The sequence below is a fragment of the Scyliorhinus canicula genome, chromosome 6 (assembly GCF_902713615.1).
Source record: "Scyliorhinus canicula chromosome 6, sScyCan1.1, whole genome shotgun sequence".
Taxonomy (NCBI): Eukaryota; Metazoa; Chordata; class Chondrichthyes; order Carcharhiniformes; family Scyliorhinidae; genus Scyliorhinus; species Scyliorhinus canicula.
This window is the reverse complement of record NC_052151.1, coordinates 147,571,060-147,591,656: the sequence shown is the minus strand read 5'-3', so window position 1 is coordinate 147,591,656 and position 20,597 is coordinate 147,571,060. Positions and strand designations below refer to the sequence as shown.

The 20,597-nt window shown below is 48.8% G+C and overlaps 1 protein-coding gene across 1 annotated transcript in view; it reads left to right on the top strand.

Moving 5' to 3' along the window:
* The window catches only part of greb1 (growth regulating estrogen receptor binding 1), a 252,071-nt gene that overhangs the window by 200,332 nt on the left and 31,142 nt on the right, over nt 1–20,597 (top strand). The window contains exons 27-29 of the mRNA XM_038800249.1: nt 5,427–5,601; nt 6,253–6,480; nt 15,300–15,435. Of these exons, the coding sequence (XP_038656177.1) occupies nt 5,427–5,601; nt 6,253–6,480; nt 15,300–15,435 (539 nt within the window). The remainder of the gene's footprint in view (nt 1–5,426; nt 5,602–6,252; nt 6,481–15,299; nt 15,436–20,597) is intronic.

Here is a 20,597-nt window from a genome sequence, read left to right as displayed (position 1 = left end):
CAATATAGACACATGTATAGGTTATAATCCGGTGTGAATCACATTCACCACATGTCATGAATAGCGGTGGGAACTTGCTGGCAGAGTAGGGGGGGAGCTCCCTGAAAAACAGGTCACAAATAAACTTTGAAATTTTTTGGGAGAATCACGCACATGATTTTTAAAATGTAATTAATTTTTGAGATAGTTCCAAAGGTCCTGATTCAGTACCTTCACTCTACTTGTATATAAGTACTACATATTAAATATAATGTTTCCAGCATATTTGTAAACTACTTTGCAAATTAAGATCTGAAAGGTTATATGAGGATTCTCTGGCTAGGACTGGACAATCTAACAAAATAATACTCCACCTTGGAAAGCGTGCGTACCCAAACTATAACTATAATCATAGAATAATAGAATTTACAGTACCGAAGGAGGCCATTCAGCCCATCGAGTCTGCAGCGGCCCTTGGAAAGAGCACCCTACTTAAGGCGACACCTCCACACCACCCCAGTAACCCCAGCTAACCATTTTTGGACAATAAGGGCAATTTAGCATGGCCAATCCACCCAACCCGCACATCTTTGGACTGTGGGAAGAAACTGGAGCACCCGGAGGAAACCTATGCAGACACGGGGAGAACGTGCAGAGTCCGGACAGAGAGTGACCCAAAACAGAAACCGAACCTGTGAAGCAACAGTGCTAACCATTGTTCTACTGTGCCGCCCTAATATGTTAGGATGGATTGAATTCGAATTAATGTATCGGTTAACATTGTTTGAAGATGAGCACCTCCAAAGAAAAGTTATTTTCAGAGTTAGTGGACGAAATGCCACTCTCCAGAGTTAGTGGACGAGTGCCAGAGTAGTCACTCTGTATATTAAATGCCAGAAAGTTAAATATGTGCTGGAGGGAAGAAGGAAAAAAAGTTTTTAAAAGATGGCTTTAGTTTGTAAGATTTAACTTTATTGTTTTGTTGCTCTTGAATAGTATTATCTCACTGACCACCAACCATTGCCAGTTGTCAGCTGTGTATCGACTATTAATGCAATCCTCCAATGACTGTTAGAAATATCGTCCCCTAGTGGCTGTGCTATGAATGCCACCTTTTAGCCAGTCATACCAAAGATTTTAGGCTGGATTCTCCATTACGTGACATCGGAAGGGCAATTCATGATCGGGCAGAGAATCCAATGTCAGGCAAAAAAGGGTGCCCATCCCGATCCGATGCTCTAGTCCCCCGCTGGCGGCAGGATCGAGGTTTGCCCCCCCGCCCAAGTATGAAAATGCAAATGGGTCATTAAGAACCATTTGCATCCTATTAACAGGCCGGGCACCATATTCTCTGGGCCCGCGTGATTTCCTCGTGCTCTGAGGTGGGAATCACATAGGCGAGAATTGGTGTAGGACGTTACAAATGTGACCGTGAAGCAATGGATTTTGCGGTGGGCCAAAGGGGTAACTCTTTAAGGGAATTGCCCCCAGAGTCCATCGGAGGGTCACCCTCTGCCACCATCCACCCCCCACAATACAAATCCTGCCCACCCCAACCCCACCAGACTCCCCCGCCAGAGACCGACCAATTACGGAGACCCCCAGAATTACAGAGACCCCCCCAATTACAGAGACCCCCCCCCCCCAGTAACAGAGAACCCCCATTACAGAGGATCTCCATTAAGAGCTTCCCTGCCTGGAAGCTAGAGAGCAGTGCTGACAGAAGCAGTGAAATGAATTACTGCTTTAAAACTCACCGGCGTAATACACAAAGCTGGCTCAGGCAGAGGAAGCAGCACCTGTCAATTCCTGGAAAGAGAAAACCAGTCAGCTGGGGTTAAACCCGTTCAGATCTTCCTATCTGCAAGCCATTCATTCATATCTCTGTGATGTTGCTTTCCCCGGGCTCTGACTGACAGCTTCCCCACACACACACACACACAGATATTTGCATTGTTTCATTCATCTCCATCCACCTTGAATGACTTTCAAGTAGCCAGCTGTAAATTAACCAGTTAAGTGCTTTAAGTGCTCTCTCTTCCTCTTTTTCCCCAGGGGGCGGGAGGGGGGGGGGGGGGGGGGGATGTGGGGGCACCACTTAACTGGCTTCGATGTGGTCCAGGATCTATCAATTATAACTAGATGTTTATAAACATTGCATTAGTTTCATAGCTGGGTACTTCAAAGCTAAAAGGTGAAGGGCCATGAAACAATGCTGGCAGATGGGTGTGTTTGGAAGCTGTCACATCACAGTCTAAGGAAAGAAATTTCACAGAGAAATGAATGAATAGCTTGCAGATCAAAGATCTAAGGCGGTTTAAACCCAGCCGACTGGTTTTCTCTTTCTGGGAATTGACAGATGCTGCTTCCTCTGCCTGAGCCAGCAGGTGTATTGTACAGGTGAGTTTTAAAGCTGGATCTTTTTCACAGCCTCTGTTTGGACGCTCTCTAGCTTCCAGACAGGTGTCTCTCCAGTGGGGGGCTTCCAGGCATGGGTCTCTCTAGTGGGGAACTTCCAGGCAGGGGTCTCTCTAGTGGGGAACTTCCAGGCATGGGTCTCTCTAGTGGGGAACTTCCAGGCGTGGGTCTCTCTAGTGGGGGGCTTCCAGGGATGGGTCTCTCTAGTGGGGAACTTCCAGGCATGGGTCTCTCTAGTGGGGGGCTTCCAGGCATGGGTCTCTCTAGTGGGGAACTTCCAGGCAGGGGTCTCTCTAATAGGGGAGGTCGTCTGGTGAGGGTCTCCGTAATGAAATATGAAATATGAAAAATGAAAATCGCTTATTGTCACGAGTAGGCTTCAATGAAGTTACTGTGAAAAGTCCCTAGTCGCCACATTCCGGCGCCTGTCCGGGGAGGCTGGTACGGGAATCGAACCGTGCTGCTGGCCTGCTTGGTCTGCTTTAAAAGCCAGCGATTTAGCTGAGTGAGCTAAACCAGCCCTTGGTTTGCCAGGCTGGCAGTGCTGGTGGTCGGGCCCGGTGGGGACGGGCCTACCAGGCTGAGGGAGATCCCGGGGCTTCCTCAAGGTTGGAAGGGCGAGGGGGAGGTCAGAAACTGGAGGGGGGGGGGGGGGGGGGGGGGGGGGCTGAAAGTGGGGGGAGATTAGGGCAGCCTTCCAAAATGGATCGTTGATCTATGCTCGCCAGCAGGAGATCCTCTTAAGTGGAGCCTTGGTGGAGAAAATCTCCCTGAGGCCAAAACAACCAGTCAAGTGCCACTGAAATAGCGGGATTCGGTGCCAAGAAACACTCCACTAGATAGGGCCATTCGCAGACATTAGGTGCGATGTTCCCAAACGGGAACAAAGCCCCCTAGCGATCTCATTTAGCTGCCGGTTGCCCGGCGCGCTCAGTGCCGAGAAACACATGACTATTCATGCGACTCACTTTGAATAGGGGCCTGATGGGGAATACTTGGCCGAGGCCACACATAACCTGTACTTTGCAGTGAAGAGCTTTGCTTACTGGAACATACACAGCAAGGGTCGGAGCACCATTTTTAAATATGGGAGGATCCCCAGCCCCCCCCCCCCCCCCAACACAATACCGGGCAACCCCAACGGATTGCGTGCGTGCAAAAAATGAAAGTCTAGCACCTTGACAGTGCCAACATGGCAGTGCCCATGCCAGCTGGCAAGTACCAAAGGGCATGCAGTTGGGGGCCTCCGATCCCTTTGGAGACTCCCACAAGTGACGTCCCATCTGGTCCCCATTTGTGGGGACCAGTACCAAACGCACTCGCCTGAGATCCCCACGGTGAAGGGATTGAATCCCAAAGCCTCAGATACCTTGGGAATCTGCACATTACTGCCTTGCTCTAATATGCAGATTTGCCAACAACTGATCCCTCTCATTGTGGGCGGGATTCTCTTGGCAATGTCCCATGAGATTACGTTGAATCTCGTGAGGCAGGTGGATCTAGGGAGTGGGACCTACAGACTTTCACCGGCCACGCATCAACCAGCGAGATGCGTTTCTGGCGCAGCTGCCTCGCTCTATTCGCTGTTTTTCTTGTGCAGCGTGGCTGTAGGAACACGCCCCTCAATTCAAGTCCGCTGAATCGTGCCCATAATCTGCTGAACAGAGAATTCCGCCCATTGGTTACATGGGACTGAATTGTGAAGATGTGAAATGCCCAACTATATAGGTTTAATGTTCTGCTTCTATTTTGTAACTTTTTGTTGGAAGGAAGTGATTTGCAAGTACAATGTAAGTCTTTGAGAGACTTCTAAAAATTCCAGTCGAGGATTTAGTAGCCGGTATACAGCATGCGCTGCAATTTATGGAGCTCACTGGAGCAGGCTAAATGGTGTGTGGGCACTGAGAACTGAGTGGGAGGCCGCGCAATTCAGACCACTTGTCGTGGGAAACTGTAAACGATTAAGTCAATGGCAGGAAAGTAACAAAATGGGAAATTTGCTGCATTCATGAGCGTGTCACCACCATCCGGCTGCCACATAACTGCACCAGATCGGCGACAAAGGCACGGCCCACTAACTGGTGCCACAATAGTAGGACTAAATACAGCCCCATGTGTACATTTTATACTGGAGGTTAAGGTATGAATAATGATTAAACAATATACTATCCTTAGATCTCACTAATGTATGCTTGACATAAATTATCTTCAACCATATTTAATGGTTATGAGATGACATGTATATTTCACATTCATATGAGAATATGATGGCTCCTTTGTGAGACAAGTCAGAGTTTAAGGAGGGGAGGCTGAAAATACTGTGGGGAGGGTGGTGGGGAGAGTGCCTGTCAGTGGGTTTGAAGCTGCACTTCGTCTCACAAAAGTCACTGTTAAATAAAATATTTTGGGTCTTTTGTTACAAACATCTCCAGTGTTCCCTTTAAGGATGGTTGCTAGATCATTTCAGACTTGCAACGCATGGCACAACCTCTGTCCATTGGCGCATGAACATTTCTGTTGGGGTCCTACAACCAATATAATAAAAATAAACGACCATGATTTAAATATTCTAATGTAGCCCCAACCTTATTATCTTACAGAAATAGAAGCATTTTCAATAAATTGATTTGTATGACAACTTAACATTTCAGTTATGTTTTATGTAAAAGTGGATGCAATAACCTCACGGCTGTTTGTAAAGGATCAGCAGCCCAGAGCTATTGAATTTATTGAATTCAATAAATCTACCATCTGAAAAAGTGATGATCAAAGAAGCTGGTTTGTTGTTAAAAAAAATCTGACTCAATTATATCTTTTACCCCAACCTGATTTGGTCTATATTGTTTGTACTGAGAAATAAGCTGCCGAACCACATTAGCAGGAAACACAAACCCAGCACTGGTGAAGGGTTTTGGTGTGTCAGCTCAGGAGGTTATGAAGAGAAGCCAATTGGAATGCAGTACAAACTTGTATAATGTTTTCTCTTAAAACTGCATTACATACTTTGAATTTTGTTGTGTGTGTTTTAGGTGCGGCTCATTTTTTGATCAAAGAGCTGTCCTATCATAATTTGGAACTGGAACGTAATCGCCAAGAAGAGCTTGGATCTAAACCCCAAGACGTGTGGCCATTTATCGTCATTGCAGATGACTCTTGCGTGATGTGGAATAGTCTTAATACTGAAGTCTCTAAAAACTCTGTCAGGTAAGCAAAGCATTTGCACTTCGAAACTGGTCAACCCAGCTCCTGTTGAGAACTTAAACAAAATTACAAACTAACTGGGCTATTTCTGATGCACTGTGATATAACGAGAGCTCGTCGCTAAGCCCGCAATGCCGTTCTTCACGGGGGGGAGAATCGGGTCCCGGGAGGGGGCGCGGAGGCTGCCGTGAAACACGGCCAGTTTCACGCAGCCTTTTACGACTCTCCGCATTTGCGGAGATTCGCGGCCCAATAAAAGTGGTCTGCCAATTTGAACAAATTATTATGAACAGCTTACTATTTTAAAATTGTACTTGCAACAGAAACATTTTCTTTCAGCAAATCAGAACTGTTTTATGTACTTGCTGTAACTCTCGCCTCCTGTCACCCCCCTTTTGGGCGGGATTTTCATATTTCATATTCAACAATCCATAATTACAAAAGCTAAAACTGCACAAAAAAAAAACCCAACACATACATTCACAAGCAATGTCTTCCCAAAAACTGTGGCCATGACCCCCCTTTTAAATGGCATTTACAATTTACAATCCATTGTGGCCACAGCATGTCCCTTTCGTCCCCCCTTGACTGGTTACCCTCATTATGAATAGAGAAACTGACTGAATTTCTTATTTGTCTTTTTTCATTGTCCAGTGTACCTGCTGAACAAAATGTCCTGGAGAGGAATGTTTCTTTGAAGCATGTACTTCAGCATATTGAGGCGACTGCTCAAATTCCACACTATGCCCTTTGTGGGGTCCGCAAGTGGTCTAGTAAAGTACACAGCCCTTATCTCGCAGAGCCTTTCTCCCGCTGTCATCTACATGATTTTCTGCTGCTAAATGTAGACCTCACACAAAATGTTCAATACAATCAGAACAGGTAAGTTGACTAATGTTGGCACTATTGTTTTGTTAGACATTAACACCGATTTATCCTCTAAATATTGTACCTTATGATCAAAGACTACAACTTTCAGACGTCCTCAGCTTATTAATATCAAAGGGATCACTTTTATTAAAGTTGGATTTTTAACATAATTTGGGGTTGTGAGAGAAGTGTGCAACACCAACTAATTGCTTCATTGAAAAATGGGAAAGAAAAGGCATGCCTGCCAATTGAGGCATCCTTGATGGTGCTTACAGAATGTACATGCAGGTGGCCTTGTACATAAAAGCTCCGCTGCAAAAATGACTTAGTGACAGACAAATTCTGTTAAATTCATTGGTGATCAAAAAAGGATCGGCATGGTGATACAGTGGTTAGCAATGCTGCTTCACAGTGACAGGAAGCGGGTTCAATTCTGGCCTTGAATGACTGCCGGTGTGGAGTTCTCCCCGTGTGTGCGTGGGCTTCCTCCGGGTGCTCCAGATTCCTCCCACAGTCCAAAGATGTACAGGTAAGGTGGATTGGCCATGCCAAATTGCCCCTTCGGTGGGGTTACTGGGTTAAGGGATAGGATGGGACGTGGGCCAAGGTAGAGTGCTCGTTCGGAGGGTTGATGGGACGATTGGTCTCCTTCTGCATTGTAGGAATTCTATAAAACTAAGCGAAGCACGAACAGAGTTTATTCCATTTGTATTTACAGCAGATTTTGGAATGCATTTTTGTTCTATTTAAGTCAAGACATGTACATCACATCTCAGTGGTAATAGGTTTCTTATCCGAGAAGGATGGCTGCCAGTCCATCTTCTGTATCTGTAATTGAGAATCACAGGTGAATTCACAGATTATGAAGCAAGTAGTTCCTGCTGAGTACACAGGAAAACCAGAGCCTGTCTACTCTGGCTAGCGCAATATTTGTCCAACTGCTTCCTGATATCTTGTGTGAGCTGCAGGAAGTGAAGATTGGAGCAAACGGGTAAGAAGTCTTATTACTGAAGATTAAATGGTGCCCAGTGCCATTTTTCCTGGAGAATAGCAAACCCATGATATCTATTCCCTTCTCTTTCAAAGCATTGGACGTGATTGTCATGAAGAGTTCCAAGTGTTGCAGCGAGCGGGAATTGCCGCGAGTTTCCTGTCGCTCAGCCCAGCAAAACCGGCAAATGCAATTCAACGGTAATTGGTCCACTTAAGGAGGCCCTCACCAGCTGATTTGCCAGGACCGGGCTCACCAGCCCCCTGCTAACAAGGTCAAGCAGCAATTAAACTGCCCTTGCTCAGCCAACCCCAGTCAGCTCACAACAATGGTGCCGAGAAGAGCAGACCCCCAAGATTGGGGATGCTGGACCGCCCCGAAAAAGCTCTTCCACAATCGGTGGGAGAGGGCCCAGACTGGCGGAGTGGTGCCAGACATAAGAATCCCTCGCCCTCCTTCAATGAGCGGGCCCTGGAGGTGACTATGGTGGCCGAGGACAGATTTGTCAACCACACAGAGGCTGGTGGATGCCACAGGGGTGAGGAACCACCGGGCTCCCCCCCGGGCGACCTGTCATACTTGAGTAGTGATTGCCTTACTGACCCATCCCTCCACTGACCACATGTTCATTCTCCACAAGGTTCTCCAGCCGATGGCGCTGGCCCTTCCCGGGTGGCCCCCTCTTACTTTGAGGAGAACACCCTGGAGGAGAGCTCCGAGGATGCCACCATGGTCGCAGTACGCTGTCATCTCCACTCTCCAGGGCAGATTCACACAACTCGGTGGGAAGTGTTAGTGGTCAGGGCTCCTGGGGCACACCTGGTGAGCACCATACTGCTGCTGGCGTACATCAGGTGGAGGCAGGAACCCCCCAGGCGGGGCAGCAGTCGGAGGCTTGGCTGGATCCCTGACCCAGCTGGGTCCCAGCCTGATGCTGAGCCTCTGGAAGTGGGTTACCCGGAGCTGCTGGAGATGATAGGGAATGGCCGGGACATTCAGAGGGAGATGTCAGCGTCACTCCAGCAGATCCATAGCCGCTTGGAGAAGTCCCAGAGGATACGGGCACAGGAGATGGCGCTGGCAATGAGTGGCACATAGGCCAACACTGCTAGGCTGGCGACCTCAGTGGAGAGCCTGGTGCACAACGTCGGCACCATGATTGAAGGGGCGCGATTCTCCCAAAGGGAGACAAAGAGCCGACGCCAGAGTGAGAAATGGAGGGCGAAATTCTCCGACCCCCACGACGGGTCGGAGAATAGCGGGAGGGCCTTCCCGACATTATTCCCGCCCTCCCGCTATTCTCCCCCCCCCCCCCCCCCCGCCCAACTCCCGACACAATCGCTGCCGCCGTTTTTTTACGGGCCGGCAGCGATTCCACAGCTGTTCGATGGGCCGAAGTCCCCAGCCCTTTACGCTGTTTTTACGAACGGCAAACACACCTGGTCTGGCCATTCGTAAAAACGGCGGGAACAACTCGCTTTTTATAACCATCGGCACCGATTGGCACGGCAGTACCACGGCCGTGCCAAGGGTGCCATGGGCCCGCAATCGGTGCCCACCGATCGCGGGCAGCGGGCCCGATGCCCGCGCACCATTTGTCCTTCCGCCGCCCCGCAGTATCCATTCGCGGGGCGGCTGAGGGGCATCCCGGCCCGCGCAAATACGCGATGACGTCATCCGCGCATGCGCGGGTTGGAGTCTTCCATCCGCGCATGCGCGGCTGACGTCATATGACGCGTCAGCCGGCGCTAAGTCCGGCAAGCGGGCTTAACGAAAATTCGTTAAGCCCGTGATGCCGGAGCTTGCGGCGTCGGCTGCTAGCCCCGACCGGGGACCAGAAATCGGTTCCCGGTCGGGAAGGGGCGCGCTGGCGTCAAACCCGCCCGGGTTTGACGCCAGCCTTACGATTTCTCCCGTTTTGGGAGAATCGCGCCCGGAGTGTTTCACTCCGGCGTCGGAGGCCGCTCCTTGCCCCCTATTCTCCCACCCTCAGGGAGCTAGGAGCGGCGCTGCATCAATTACGCGCGCCGGGCCTTGACGCTCGCGTCAAAGTGGCGCCGCGTAAATGAAGAAGCCGGCTGCGCCTAAGTGACGTCACGCGCACATGCGCAGGTTGGCCGGCGCCAACCTGCACATGCGCGGTTGCCGTCTTCCCCTCCGCCGCCTCGCAAGACATGGCAGATTGATCTTGCGGGGCGGCGGAGGGAAAAGACTGCGTCTTTCAGAGATTCCGGCCCAACGATCGGTGCGGACCAATCGCAGGCCAGACCCCTCCTGAGCACGCCCCTGGTGCTCGATCCTCCCTCCGCCCCCCCACAGGCTCCACACGCAGCGGTCGTGCACTGTTCACACCGGCAGCGACCAGGTGTGGTTGGCGCCGGCGTGAACCGGTCGGATTAGGCAGGCCGCTTGGCCCATCTGGGCCGGAGAATCGCCGCTCGACCGGAGCGGCGATTCTCCGAGCGGCCTGTCGCAAAACGCGACACGTCTTTTGGGGGGCGTGGCGTGAATCGCCCAGCACTCCCGCAATTCTCCCACCCGCATTGGGGTCGGAGAATCGCGCCCAAGGTGTCCAAGGTGTCGCGCAGTCGGTGACGGCCATGGCTAAGGGTCTCAGCGGAATGTCTGACTCGCTGGGGAATGAGGTTCTGCGGGACATGTTCCACTCTCCGATGGGAATGACCGAAGCGCTGCAGAGCTTGCCCCAGTCCCAGGTGGACATGACTGAGGCACTGCAGAGCATGTTCCAGTCACTGAGGAGCATCACTGAGCACGTCGACACCATCTTGCAGACCATGGCGAACCGCCATGTCTGGCAGAGCCAGACGATGCAGGGGCAGCCAACTGCCCCTCTGTCCCAAGATGAACCCTAGGGCCCTCTGGGCACTGATCGGGAGGAGGCTGGACCCATCCCTTGCTGTGGCGACGATGGCCACCAGCTTCCCCAAGTTCCACCCCTCTGATGAGGCTGCATCACGGGCTCAGCACACGGTCAAGGCGGCATAGCTGTTTATGTGCCTCCGACAAGTGAGCCGGAACCCTCCGGCACCAGAGCCCCCAGAGGATGCCCACCAGGGGCATCGATGGCCATGCGACAAGGTAAGCAGCTGACTGCCTCCACCTCCGATGCGCATCCTGGGGAAGCATAAAGACTGTAGTGGTAGAGCTAGGAGGGGCAGGCACATTGAGGATCACTGAGAGCACAGGGGGAGAGGGTGAGGCGTAGGTAGGGGGTGGGATTAGGAGTTGGGAGGGCCGGCACATTAAACAAAGTTTTGGACAACCATTATGATGCCTTTGTCACTTTCTTCCGCAATGCGGGCTGACCCCCCAACCCTTTGCCCATCTCTCCAGACAACCCCCAACCCCTCCCTATGGTGCTCATCCAGCCTCCGGCCGTGGACATATCCTCGGAGCTGTATCCCAAACCCCTGGGTGTTCGGATGTTGGCAGTTGCTTGTGGTGTTGCTAGTGTTCAAGCACAGTGTCCAGGCATCAAGGTGCGATTGGAATACTGGCGAATGACTCCCACGTGGCCCGGCCACCCACAGTAATCCATTTGGCATGTGTCAAGTGCTCAGTTACCCATGATTGGCAATTCCCTATTAGCAATAGCCTTCAGCTGTCGGTAGGGGTTATGGTTGATCGGTGGGGCAGACGGGCAGGACAAGGGTTAGCCCCAGAATGGGGTTGGGATGCAGGGATTGGCATGGTTGTGCCACGAGCGATTCCCCCCCCCCCCCCCCCCCCCCCCCCAGGGCCCCCACCACCCTCCCATGGCGGCCCAGTGGAGGATCCCCCCACCTCCCGCCAAGCACTGGGGTGGCAAGCCCCGGGCTTTTAGCCTATGAGCAAAGGAGGCCACTGAATGATGAAAGGCCGTTGGATGTGGGGTGGCTCTCGTTGATTGTATGGAAATGGGGATTAAATGGTGATAATTGGTTTCTCACCACACTACGGCGAGATCCCCGTTTCACCTACTGGAGCGGGGCCGTTGCATCACAAACACTTTGGCGCCCAGCGCGGATCTCGTTTTTGGCCTATCCCTCTATTCACCGGCCTTGTTACGCTTGAGCGTGAGTGTAATGAGGCCAGAAGATACCGTCCTTGGTCTTTAGTAACAAAAGAATCTATCACCTCTATTTAGTAAGTGCTGGCAGGACTTTGTTCTCACCCTGTGTGGTTTGTAATATTGGACTCAGGAGATTGTGTATTTCAGATCGGGCACATCTGATCTTGCAAAGGCCGTTTTTTGAAGCTACTTGTATAGGTCTCAATACAATATGTAAATACTTGTTAAAATGGTTCAGGCTCCATTTTGTACATTTTAGTGAAGTGTGAAAAGAAATCATGTATTGCAGAATGGAAAAGTTGTAAATCATATTTTTACAGGACTTTAGATCCATCGAGTTGTGAAATTCAATTACAGCCACTGCTAATCTGGAAGATTATTGTCGCTTTATCTTTGGGATAGTCACCTGGAAATTTTATGTTCTTCCCCATCTTGTTATCTGGCATTAGAGCAAAAATGAAACAAATTAAAGGCAGAATGTGCAGGCCTTCTAACAACTGAACATTCCTACCATTTTGAGCAATCAGACAGCACAGCTCATAGTCATAACCTTTGAAAGAAATTATTGTGGATTTCTTGGTTATCTCCCAAATCCTTAGTCATATTCCTCGGAATTTCAGATTACTTAGTATATTAATGGAAGCTCTGGTTACTATTATTTTGTATATTATGTTTTGTGACAAAAATGTATTTAGTCTGTGTTACATTATGGATTTGAATTCCTTAGTTCAAGATTATTTGTTTCTGTGGAACACCTTTACAAGGTGAAGAATTATCATTTTCATTCTGGAAGGACAGTTGATGAATATGTATTTCTGTTTCTGTTAAAGTAGATGGTATTTTTAATATATTGACTATGGAGGTATTGTGTGTACTCATTTTCTTTGTATCTTTTCTGGCTCTTTAATCTCATTTTCAACTGGGTACGCATTTGTCAAAGAATAGTTGTGTCACTTAGTTATGAAAATGCAGTTTTTTGGTTTTATAATGAACATAACACACTCACAATTAGTATGTATAACCAAGAAGCCTCTTCACTAAAATGCCCCACCGAGGTGATAGCCTCTGCGATGGTGGAGGGTGCAGGGGAATGCAGTGCCAAGAAGTCGGTGTTGTCCCCGGACTCGTGCTCCGGGGTGTGCAAGGGTTGTGGCTACGGGCGAGGTACCGCAGACGGGATGGCATGGTCTGTTGGTGATCCTGCAAGTCAAGAGACCAAACACATGGTGAGATCTTGGGAAAGAGTGGTCTGGAAGAGAGGGGTGACTCACTTTGTATAGGGACATCATTTTGCATTAGGGGCTCACTTGGTTGTCGCACGCCGACTTCCACCTCGAAGATAGCACTCTCCTGCACCTCCCCGGAAAATGCCATTGTCCTCTGCTTGATGGGGGTGAGGGCCCAGAGGTTCAGTACACCTCTGGTCTTCTCCCGCTCCCTTCTGTTATGGGCTATCTTTTCCTCGGAAATTCATAAAGGACCTGGTGAGACACGTGGAGGCGAGTCACAAGGGGAGTCTGTAACTGGTGTCATAGAACATAGAACATAGAACAGGCCCTTCGGCCCTCGATGTTGTGCCGAGCCATGATCACCCTACTCAAACCCATGTATCCACCCTATACCCGTAACCCAACAACCCCCCACCCCTTAACCTTACTTTTTAGGACACTACGGGCAATTTAGCATGGCCAGTCCACCTAACCCACACATCTTTGGACTGTGGGAGGAAACCGGAGCACCCGGAGGAAACCCACGCACACACGGGGAGGATGTGCAGACTCCACACAGACAGTGACCCAGCCGGGAACCGAACCTGGGACCCTGGAGCTGTGAAGCATTTATGCTAACCACCATGCTACCGTGCTGCATGTGTGTACAAGGCACCTGGCCAGAGAGGACAATACAGGTGTTTGGGGTTTGATGCAGGGTGGGATGTGAGGGAAATGTGGGCAGGTGGGTTTTTAATTGGCCTCTATGGGAGTGGGGGTGTGATGTGAGGAGTGAGACACGTGAGTGATGCCAGGGAAACAGAGGTTGTGGGTCACTCGAGCTGCCCTGGGGAGGTTGTTCATCTCCTGGCAGCCAGTCCGCGTGGTGAGGCTCATCACATTGTGTGCCTCTTCCACTTCCACCCAGGCCTGGTTGATGATGGTGGACGGTAGCCTCCTGACCACCCTGGGGAAGAGGGTGTTCCGCCTCTCCTCCACCGCATCCAACATTCCCTTGAGCTCCGAGTTTGCGAAGGGTGGTGCTGCTCTTTGTAGAGCCATCTTCTTCACTGGAATGAGGGTGTGTGGGGAGTGGAGTGCTTATAAGAGCGGCACAGTTACACAGTTGCTTCACTGCTCCAAGGTCCCAGGTTTCATTCCTGGCTTGGGTCACTGTTTTTACGGAGTTTGCAAGTTCTCCCCGTGTCTGTGTGGGTTTGCTCCGGTTTCCTCCCCAGATTCAAGATGGCGCCGGAGCACGGTGACTCTCTGCGAGCTCTCTCAACCTGACTCTTTTATCTCTTATCACCGTTCTGACCTAGTAAAACTCTTTTTCACTTCATATATAATTACTTGGCCCTTGTTCCGCACTGTAGCCACTCACTATTTGTTGATGTACCATTTGTCAATGTACTCTGTCAATTGTTATTTTGTCCACTATGTGCGTACTGTGTATGTTCCCTTGGCTGCAGAAAAATACTTTTCACTGTACGTCAGTACATGCGACAATAAATATCGATATCAATATCAAAGAATTGCAGGTTAGGTGGATTGGCCATGCTAAATTTCCCTTAGTGTTTAAAAAGTTTAGGTGGGGTTACTGGGTTACAAGGATAGAGTGGAGGTTTGGGCTTAATAGGGTGCACTTTCCAAGGGCCGGTGCAGACTCGATGGGCCAAATGGCCTCCTTCTGCACTGTAAATTCTATGATTCTATAAGCACCTCCAGCTTGTCAAGCTCTCCAGCTCCAATTGTGGCCCCAGCGAATGGCAGGAATGAGAATTTCCCTGGGCAGTGCTGGCCCATTTGCACGTCCTGAATTGCCCCACAAATATCACCACTCATTCACTCCCAGCGTCAACATTTAGGGCTGAATTCTCCGATTTGCCGGCAGCTTGGGGATTTCCCGATGGCGTGGAGCTGCCCCACTATGGGAAACACCATTGACTAGCCGGCGAAGCGGAGAATCCCGAAATCTGGTGTGGCGGGACACAGAAACCCACCCAATATCTCCCAAATGGAGAATTCCACTCTTTGTCTTTGTTTATAGCCTGAGACTTAACCATGTAATGCATTCCAGTAAACTTGTATGCAGTGGATTATATGTTTAATCCCTGGATCTCACTATCGTTTACCAAGACATTGGTCAAGTAAGGGGACCCTCTAAATCGTGGGAATGCAAGAACTATTTTTGTGATTAATGACATTGGTCGTGTGCAAAAGTTTTAAATAGTAAATTTTCACCTATGCCTCATTTTAAAAAGATGATTTTATTGTCTCAGGCCTTCATCTGACTGCATCATTGCCACTGTGTACCCTGTAGCATAGCACACTGAAACAGAGAGCTTCTCACTGGGGAATCACATGTATAATCAGCTACACTCTAACAATGTTAGTTGGTACATAATCATTGCATTCTACCAGATCTCAGCTTGTTCTCTGGTGTTTTATTAGTTTACTGCAGTCAAAAATATAGCAACCTGGAGTTAATTGGCTTCATGGAAAGTGTTTTTATAATCATTCTGCAAAAACAAACCTCGACGTTTTTGCCTTCTTTCAGATTTACCTGTGATGATGTGGATTTCAACATTCGGGTCCATAGTGCTGGTCTTCTAATCTGTCGTTTTAATCGCTTCAGTGTTATGAAGAAACAAATTGCCATCGGTGGGCACAGAACTTTCCTTATCAAGTCAAAGGTACTATTCAGAGAACATGACAAAAGCGTTGCTCTGCACAACTTGTGAATTGTCCAAACTTGAAAATTTGTTCGTACCAGATGATAGCAATATATTAATTATTGTGTTCTGTAATTATGTTCTTTGCCACTGAATCTATGGATAAAATTTGTGCTCCCATTGGTAAGGATAGTAGTGTTAAGGGGGTGAATATTTTTCATTTTTATTCTCAACATTGACATCAAAGATTCCCAAATAATATATCAGAGATTAGCCCTAGATTAAGGCCTCTTGTACTCTGACTCAACATTGTCCTTTTATCTAACTTTACCAAAAGACTAGGTTGTTACAAATAAAAAGGCCATTTACTCAATCATGGCTCATTCATTGAACAAACAAAAATGCACTTACCTGCATCACTTCATCTACCTCTTGAATGATTTCAAATCCCTTGTGACTTGTGCAAGGTGGTTCATGTAGTGTCAATTAGTATGAACTATGGGGTCAATGATGTGATACATGGCATCTGTAATGAGGCTGTACATTGCGTCCTGGTGATTTACTTAATTTTGGTATTGCAGCCTGCATCATAGTGGAGAATAATTTAGTGCAGGTGAAATGCCTTGAGGACTTGCAAATCTGATGTATCAGTTAATGAGGTCGTTATCCCCTACTGTTATAACCTCCATGAGGATCACAGGGAAACCATTGTTGATCTCCCCATAGGACTTGTGGAGTACGAGCTTCCCGGCCAGGCTGTGGAGGCCACACAGATGGAGCTTGTTACAAATGAACATAAAAACCGGGCCAAAGCAGGGCGTGGTGTAGTTAGTTCTCGCAGAAAGGACTGTACTGGGAGCAAGATGCTGCATTGAGCAGAATATTGTAAATAGTCAAATAAATGTTCTCTTACCGCTGGATTCCTCAAGTTACTAAACTGGCGACGAGGAAAAAATGAAACTCCAAATTCGCTCATGGAACCGCTTAGCCGCCCAGTAATTTTCTATCCGAAGGGACATAACTGTTCAGGATGACATTATTCGCAAAATTGGAAGCCTTTGATGCAGGCCTGGAAGACTGAACCAGTATGCGGAGAGCATGGGGTATTTCTTCCAGGCGAATGGGATTTTGAGGGGAGATCATCCGAAGGTTCTCCTGATTGACCACCTGCAGGGCCGAAACATTTGGTATCATAAAATATTCTCTAACGTCCCCAGCTGCACTGAACAACAAATCATTTGATGAGCTGGTCGCTTTGGTTTCTGAACACTATGACCCCAAGCCTTCAGTAATTATGCAGCCTAAGCCCAATCCCCCACCCCATCCCTGTAACCCCGCCTAACCTTTTGGGTAATATTAGCATGGCCAATTCACATAACCAGCACATCTTCGGACAGTGGGAGGAAACTGGAGCACCCAGAGGAAACCTACACAGGCATGGGGAGAAAGTGCAAACGCTACACAGGCAGTCACCCGAGGTCAGAATTGAAACCGGGTCTCTGGCGCTGGGAGGCAGCATTGCTAACCACACAACCATTTGTTCCGAAACTCAGCATAACCTAGGCCTTGTGGTTTCTAAATGCCCTGTTCTGTCTCGGTCAACACTGACTTTGATTATATCTATGGTCCAGGTGTCGATCTGTGCAGCTATTTCCTGTATGTCTTTGCTTTACAATCTTTGCAAGCTTCTCTGAATATGCCATTTCAAAGGCTTGCAAGGATAGCTATTTTCCCATCATGCTTTCAGGGATTCTTGTTATTCACCATTTTGCATGAGCGGAGCTTTATGGCTACAATTGTAACCCCCAGGATGTTGAGTATGGGGGATTCAGTGAAAGTAATACCATTGAATGTCAATAGGTAATGGTTAGATCCCCTCTTGTAGGAGATGGTCATCACCTGCTACTTGTGTGGCTCGAATGTAACGTGCCACTTGTCAGACCAAGCCTAGGTTTTGGACATGGACTGCTTCATTATCTGAGGAGTCACATATGGTGCTGAACATTGAGCAGTAATCTGCGAACATTCTCACTTCTGACCTTAAGATGGAAGGGAGGTCATTGATGAAGCAGCTGAAGATGGTTGGGCCTAGGACACTACCTTGAGGAACTCCTGCAGTGATGTCCTCGAGATGAGATGATTGACCTTCAACACCAAAACCATTTTCCTTTGTGCCAAGTATGACTCCAACCAGCAGAGTTTTCCCTGGTTGAAACAACTGAGTGGCTTGCTAGGCCATTTCAGAGGGCATTTAAGAGTCATAAGAACTAGGAGCAGGAGTAGGCCATCTGGCCCCTCGAGCCTGCTCCGCCATTCAATGAGATCATGGCTGATCTTTTGTGGACTCGGCTCCACTTTCCCGCCTGAACACCATAACCCTTTATTCCTTTATCCTTCAAAAAACTATCTATCTTTATCTTGAAAACATTCAATGAAACAGCCTCAACTGCTTCACTGGGCAGGGAATTCCATAGATTCACAACCCTTTGGGTGAAGAAATTCCTCCTGAGCTCAGCCCTAAATCTACTTCCCCTTATTTTGAGGCTATCCCCCAGTTCTGGTTTCACACGCCAGTGGAAACAACCTGCCCTCATCTATCCTATCTATTCCCTTTATAATTTTATATGTTTTGATAAGATCCACCTGCATCCTTCTAAATTCCAACCAGTACAGTCCCAGTCTACTCAACCTCTCCTCGTAATCCAACCCCCTCAACTCTAGGATTAACCTAGTGAATCTCCTCTGCACACCCTCCAGTGCCAGTATGTCCTTTCTCAGGTAAGGAGACCAAAACTGAACACAAATACGCCAGGTGTGGCCTCACTAACACCTTATACAGTTGCAGCATAACCTCCCTAGTCTTAAACTACATCCCTCTAGCAATGAAGGCCAAAACTCGATTCGCCTTCTTAATCATCTGTTCCACCTGTACACCAACGTTTTGCGACTCATGCACTCGGACACCCAGGTCTCTGCACAGCAGCATGTTTTACTATTTTATCATTTAGATAATAATCCCTTTTGTTGTTATTCCTACCAAAATGGATAACCTCACATTTGTCAACATTGTATTCCATCTGCCAGACCCTAGCCCATTCACTTAACCTATCCAAATCCCTCTGCAGACTTCCAGTATCTGCACTTTTTGCTTTACCACTCATCTTAGTGTCGTCTGCAAACTTGGACACATTGCCCTTGGTCCCCAACTCCAAATTATTTATCTAAATTATGAACAATTGTGGGCCCAACACTGATTCCTGAGGGACACCATGAGCTACTGATTGCCAACCAGAGAAACACTCATTAATCCCCACTCTTTGCTTTTTATTAATTAATCAATCCTCTTTCCATGCTACTACTTTACCCTTAACACCATGCATCCTTATCTTATGCAGCAACCTTTTGTGTGGCACCTTGTGGAAATCCAGATATACCACATCCATTGGCTCCCTGTTATCTACTGCACTGATAATGTCCTCAAAAAATTCCACTAAATTAGTTCGGCACGACCTGCCCTTTATGAACCCATGCTGCGTCTGTACAGTAGGACAATTTCCATCCAGAAGCCTCGCTATTTCTTCCTTGATGATAGATTCCAGTATCTACCCTAAGACTCAAGTTAAGCTATGTCAACCACATTACTGTGGATCTGGAGTCACATGTAAGCCAGACCAGTTAAGGATGACAGCTTTCCTTCCCTAAAGGATATTCGTGAACCAGATGGGTTTTTACGACAATCGACAATGGTCATCATTAGACTTTAAGTCCAGGGGCAGGATTCTCCGCTGGCGAGATGCTCTGTTTTGCTGGCGCCCGGGGGTTTCCCGATGGCATGGGGCTGCCCCACAATGGGAAGCCCCATTGACCAGCAGGCATAACGGAGAATGCTGCCGGCAGGTTGAGGCAGAAATTTGGGGCGGCGGGGTGGAGAATCCAGCCCATGATTTTTTTTAATTGATTTTTTAAAAACTTTCCACTATCTGCCATGGTAGGATTCAAACCTGGGACCCCAGATCATTTCTCTGGGTCTCTGGATTACTTGTCCAGTGACTATACCAGTACGCCACCGTCACTTGTTCATTCAAGAGAGTCAGCTTGGTCATTTGCATTCAGAATGAGAATTAAATTAAATTCATGACTTACTTGTGTTTCATTGCTGTAGTTATTCAGATGTTACTAAAGCTGCAGTCCAGTGACCCTTGAGTTTGAGGTGAAGGAACTGTTTTTGTGCTCTGTCTGTGAGATACCCTTAATTACGACACAGGAGAGAAGATTGGTAATTCAAAGGCTTTAATTACCAGTGGGCAGCAGGGTAGCATGGTGGTTAGCATAAATGCTTCACAGCTCCAGGGTTCCAGGTTCGATTCCCGGCTGGGTCACTGTCTGTGCGGAGTCTGCACGTCCTCCCCGTGTGTGCGTGGGTTTCCTCCGGGTGCTCCGGTTTCCACCCACAGTCCAAAGATGTGCGGGTTAGGTGGATTGGCCATGCTAAATTGCCCGTAGTGTCCTAAAAAGTAAGGTTAAGGGGGGGTTGTTGGGTTACGGGTATAGGGTGGATACGTGGGTTTGAGTAGGGTGATCATTGCTCGGCACAACATTGAGGGCCGAAGGGCCTGTTCTGTGCTGTACTGTTCTATGTTCTATGTTCTAGAACCGGACAGCTGCCGAGAAGTGTGGTCACAGCATGCTGCCCAGTGAGCATCACCTTATATACAGTTTCCTGGGGGCGGAGCCAGAGGCGGAGTCCCCTAGGGTTCCAAGCCCGGTCTTAATGGGCCAATGTATTAAAGGCAAGGTACAGTTACAGCAGTTACCGATACCATTCATCACATTCACCCCCTGTTTAAGAAAACACATAGTCCGTTGGGGGTGAAAGTGGAGTTATAAGTTCAGTCTTTTGGGTGGTCTGATTGTCCGTGCTGACCTTCTCCGCTCCGGTGGTGGTGCCGTAGATATGGTCGGTTTCGGTGATGGTACATCCGGGAGCACGGTTGACCGAGCCTTTGCCCGCTTTGGAGCGGGGGGGGGGCGCCAGGTGGGGGGCAGGCGGCGCTATGGAGGGGGCGCTGTCAGGGTCGGCAGTTGGTGCGGGGAGGGGAGCGTCGGTAGGAGGGGGGAGTCGGTGGGAGAGCCAGCGGGTGCCAGGTCTCGTAGGGAGACGGTATCCTGCCTGCCCTCGGGGT